The 5000-nt window shown below is 44.8% G+C and overlaps 2 protein-coding genes across 2 annotated transcripts in view; one reads left to right on the top strand and one right to left on the bottom strand.

Moving 5' to 3' along the window:
* LOC108259540 (myelin and lymphocyte protein) overlaps window positions 1-2916 on the top strand; it is a 4410-nt gene extending 1494 nt beyond the window's left edge. Inside the window, exons 3-4 of the mRNA XM_017459128.3 lie at window positions 1230-1361; window positions 2414-2916. Of these exons, the coding sequence (XP_017314617.1) occupies window positions 1230-1361; window positions 2414-2488 (207 nt within the window). The 3' untranslated portion in view covers window positions 2489-2916. The remainder of the gene's footprint in view (window positions 1-1229; window positions 1362-2413) is intronic.
* The window catches only part of pecr (peroxisomal trans-2-enoyl-CoA reductase), a 2891-nt gene continuing 803 nt past the window's right edge, over window positions 2913-5000 (bottom strand). Inside the window, exons 3-8 of the mRNA XM_017459095.3 lie at window positions 4808-4973; window positions 4614-4695; window positions 4258-4354; window positions 3889-3999; window positions 3694-3805; window positions 2913-3278 (exon numbers count right to left, since the gene is read on the bottom strand). Of these exons, the coding sequence (XP_017314584.1) occupies window positions 3193-3278; window positions 3694-3805; window positions 3889-3999; window positions 4258-4354; window positions 4614-4695; window positions 4808-4973 (654 nt within the window). The 3' untranslated portion in view covers window positions 2913-3192. The remainder of the gene's footprint in view (window positions 3279-3693; window positions 3806-3888; window positions 4000-4257; window positions 4355-4613; window positions 4696-4807; window positions 4974-5000) is intronic.

The following is a 5000-nucleotide window of genomic DNA, read 5'->3' as shown; positions in this document are numbered from 1 at the left end:
GGAGAGTGTGGGAGTGTGTGGGAGAGTGTAGGAGAGTGTGGGAGTGTGTGGGAGAGTGTGGGAGAGTGTGCGAGAGTGTAGGTGTGTGTGTGAGAGTGTGTGAGAGTGTGGGAGAGTGTAGGAGTGTGTGGGAGAGTGTGGGAGTGTGTGGGAGTGTGTGGGAGAGTGTGTGAGAGTGTGTGAGTGTGTGTGAGTGTGTGGGAGAGTGTAGGAGAGTGTGGGAGAGTGTAGGAGTATGTGTGAGAGTGTGGGAGAGTGTAGGAGTGTGTAGGAGAGTGTGGGAGTGTGTGGGAGTGTGTGGGAGAGTGTGTGAGAGTGTGTGAGTGTGTGTGAGTGTGTGGGAGAGTGTAGGAGAGTGTGTGAGTGTGTGTGAGTGTGTGGGAGAGTGTGTGAGAGTGTGGGAGTGTGTAGGAGAGTGTAGGAGAGTGTGTGAGAGTGTGAGAGTGTGTGAGAGTGTGTGAGTGTGTGGGAGTGTGTGGGAGAGTGTGGGAGAGTGTGGGAGTGTGTGGGAGAGTGTGGGAGTGTGTGGGAGAGTGTGGGAGTGTGTGGGAGAGTGTGTGAGAGTGTGTGAGAGTGTAGGAGTGTGTAGGAGAGTGTGGGAGTGTGTAGGAGTGTGTGGGAGTGTGTGGGAGTGTGTGGGAGAGTGTGGGAGTGTGTGGGAGAGTGTAGGAGTGTGTGGGAGAGTGTATGAGTGTGTGGGAGTGTGTGGGAGAGTGTAGGAGTGTGTGGGAGAGTGTGGGAGTGTGTGGGAGAGTGTGGGAGAGTGTAGGAGAGTGTGGGACAGTGTGGGAGTGTGTGTGAGTGTGTAGGAGTGTGTGGGAGAGTGTATGAGTGTGTAGGAGTGTGTGGGAGAGTGTATGAGTGTGTAGGAGTGTGTGTTCAAACTGTGTGTGTGGCTAAACCCTTTGAGAGGATCCTTGACAGAGTCATGACTCATTTACACAGCACTGAGAGAATCCCAGTGAATCTCGGCTGTGTGGAACAGAAGTAAACGCCCCCCTGCTGCTGTGTCTGTGGTTAGTGTGAATGTGGAGTAATCCTCACCTTCCCCTGCTGAGATCACAGCGCTCTCCTCCTCCTGACTCAGACGTTCTGTAGTACAGATGAGAACGAGTGTGATGTAATCGTGAGATGTTTGAGAGAGAGTAGAATCTTACAATGTAAATATTATCTTAAAAATCTGCAATATTTGTACAGCTGCTCTGCTGTGTGTGTGTGTGTGTGTGTAGGACTTTGTGTATCACAGTACAGCTGCTCTGTTGTATCTCAGCGTGTCAGTGCTCCTGGCGTACATCACTGCCGTTCTCAGCCCCTTCAGTGATATCGACTTCACGCCCTACAAACTCAACATGTCTGCAGTGGTAAGACTGTCTCTCTCTCTATCCGTCTGTTTGTATAGCTCTCATTCTCTCTCTCTCTCAAGTTCAAGTTCAAAGTGTGCTTGATTTTCACGATTGGCCATCCCAGTTCACTGAAATGAAACCCATAGAAAACCTGTGGGGTGAACTGAAGAGGAGAGCCCACCAGCGTGGACCTGGAAATTTGAAGGATCTGGCGAGGTTCTGTATGGAGGAACGCTCTCAGATCCTTCGTGGTGTATTCTCCAACCTCATCAGGCATTACAGAAAACTCAAAATAACTTTAAACCCTTCCAAACAGCTTGTGGTGATGTAGGTGACTTCTGATTGTAGTTTTGGAGACTTTCTGACTCCAAGACACAACTAACTTCTGCAATTCTCCAGCTGTGATCCTTGGAAATGTTTTGGCCACTCGATCCATCCTCTTCACAGTGGGTTGAGACGATATACACACACATCCACTTTCAGGTTATTCATACATTTCCAGCTGACTAGAACTTCTTAATTATTGCCCTAATGGTGGAAATGAGCATTTTCAATGCTTCTACAATTTTCTTATAACCAATTCCCATTTTGTGAAGCTCAACAACTTTTTGCCGCACATCACAGCTATATTCCTTGGTCTTACCCATTATTATGAATGACTAAGGGAATTTGGTCTATGTGTTACCTCATATTTATACCCCTGTGAAACAGGAAGTCTGGTTGAACAATTCCCTGTTCCTAGTCACCCAGGTGTACTAAACAAAAGTTTTTAAATATGAATGGGAATATACTTCAAATATATTTTTCTCATATGAACTCATAAGGGTGCCAATAATTATTGCACACCTATATTTAACTTTTTTTTTTTTTTTTAAATAAATGTGTTTTGTTTGCAATCTATGAGAGCAGAGAATTTTTGTGAATTTTTTGAACAAGAAAAGATCAAAAGGTTAAACAATAGAGACAAATTTTCACAGCCATCTTTGCTCATATTTACCAAGGGTGCCAATATTCATGGACAGAACTGTATGTAATATTATAATACAGAGTTCTCTCTCTGTGTGTTGTAGGTGTTCTCCTTCTGGGTCACACTGCAGTACATCGTACACACTGCTTTCTCAGTCATCAGATGGAAATCTTTTTAAAACACATGATTCAGGACTGTGTGTGCGTGTCTTGATAAATTAATCTTTGTATTTTGTTTACTTGATGTATTTGAGGAGCAGATGGAGAGATACAGTGATTGTGTATTGAATTTCATTTCTTCCTCTCTCTCTCTCTCTCTCACACACACAAACAAAAGCTTGAGCCATGTTTATTAGATGTTTTAGTCAAACACATGATTCACTTACAATGAATACATAATTACTGAATCACCTGTGACATACAGGAGTGTGTTCTGGTTCAGTATGTTTATTACATTTCTCTCTCTCTCTCTCTCTCTCTCTCTCTCTCACTCACACACACACACACACACAGGAATATGCAGTTCACTTCTTGTAGTTTTCATTATCTGAATTTCAAAACAGGTTTATGAATGAGTGAGAAAGACTCAATAAACAAATGAAATATATTACATTGTTTTATTATCTTTTTTCATTAAGAATATAATAATGATAGTTTTATTAGCATTATTGTTATTATTAGCATTATTATTCTGTGTGTCAGGTTAGTGTTGTACTGTGGGAATGTACGACACGCAGCTGGTTCAGGAATTTCAGTTATTTCTGTTTGTCACACCTTATTCACACACTGAGTGTCCAAGGACACCATTCCTCTGTGTGTGCATGAGAGAGAAAAAATATGAGCTGCACCCCCTGCAGGTCAGAGCACTGAGCTACACTCCACATCACAGTTTGGGTTTGAGTTCCTTCATCACCTCCCGCAGAGCACAGACATTCTCTCCTTCTGGGGGCGCAGGCCACGCACTGTGATCTGAGAGAGAGAGAGAGAGAGAGAGAGAGCGAGCGAGAGAGAGAGAGAGAGAATGTGTAATTAGCCCAAGCTATGTCGTCACAGAACTGTCTCACTGCATGGACATGCTCAATGTCAGTGCGACAGGTGTATCTGGTCATGTGACCTGTCAGAGAGCAGTGCAGATGAACACTCTCGCAGTGAGACATGGTGAGGTATCAAACGAACAGAGTTTATCAGCAGTAAACACGTGATAATCCATACAGGATCTCTCCTGTAAAACACGTCCCTCACCGTGTTCGATACGTCTGCACACCTGTACCTGTGATTATCTGCAAACCTTCTGACTCCTGATCGAGAGATACTGCTTAAATATAAATATAAGCATGAAGCAGGTTTAGCTCGGTGAGGTAAGTGTGAGGGTCAGGAGCAGTACCTGGGATTTCCCACACCGAGTCGTACAGACTCTGTCCCGCGTCCACCTTCAGAGTGGCTCCAGAGATAAAGGAAGCAGCTGGAGACAGCAGGAAACACACAGCTGGAGAAATCTGATCACAACACACAAGTTATGATAACAGTGAGCAATGAAGAACAAATTATAAACAATCCTCGCTACAACACACACACACACCTCCTCTGGAAAGCCCAGGCGTTTTGCAGGAATGCATGGAACAGCCATCTGGAACATCATGGGCCCGAGATCTTTATAATTCTCCATCGCTGTCTTGGAGAAGATCGAGCCCTGTGACACAAACACATACATGCGCGCGCGCGCACACACACCAAACTGTTCTTTCTACAGAGTCACGTTTCTGAACATGTGTGCGTGTATTAGTAATGCAGCAGGAGGACGTGTGTGTGTGTGTGTAATATTAATATATTATATATATATATATATATATATATATATATATATATATATATATATATATATATATATATATATATATATATATATATATATATATATATATATGTGTGTGTGTGTGTGTGTTCAGACCGGAGCGATGGAGTTGATGCGCACGCCGCTGCTAGCCCACTCAATGGCTAAACTCTTCGTCAGATTCTCCACTGCGGCTCTCGCTGCTCCTGTGTGTCTGTTACGGTCATTTACACACACACACACACAAAACACACACACACACACAGTTCCAGCGCTGACCCGAGATCAGATTCTCCTGCTGTGTACTGACCCCAGATCAGGACTCTCACACTTTATATTATAGAATAGAAGCTGATCCTGTGTCCTGGTCACTAATATGGGAGTGGGCGGAATTAAACCTCATACCGCAGACAGTCCTAGAGCCACTGTGTGTGTGTGTGTGTGTGTGTGTGTGTGTGTGTGTGTGCGCTCACGCCATGCCAGGAAACCCCCTCCACATGTCAGCGATGATGTTAACGATCGTACCGCCGTGATCCTTCATCCACTCATTGTACACTGGGAGGTCAAAGGTCAGATAGAGGTCAGAGCTCAGACAGCTGCTCTGTGTGTGTGTGTGTGTGTGTGTGTGTGTGTGTGTATGTACATACGTATGTATGCATGTATGTACCCTCTCTGCAGCAGAGGAATGTTCCGGTCAGGTTGGTGTCGATCACAGCATTCCAGCCCTTGAGGCTCATGTTCGCCGCTGGGCTGCTGAACTGCCCTCCGCCGTTATTCACCAAATAATCAATCCTGCCATACTGACGCAGCGTGGACGCCACCATATTCCTCACCTATAACCACACACACACACACACACA

Source organism: Ictalurus punctatus, chromosome 27 (assembly GCF_001660625.3).
Source record: "Ictalurus punctatus breed USDA103 chromosome 27, Coco_2.0, whole genome shotgun sequence".
In the NCBI taxonomy this organism is placed as follows: domain Eukaryota; kingdom Metazoa; phylum Chordata; class Actinopteri; order Siluriformes; family Ictaluridae; genus Ictalurus; species Ictalurus punctatus.
This window is presented reverse-complemented; position numbering and strand designations above follow the sequence as displayed.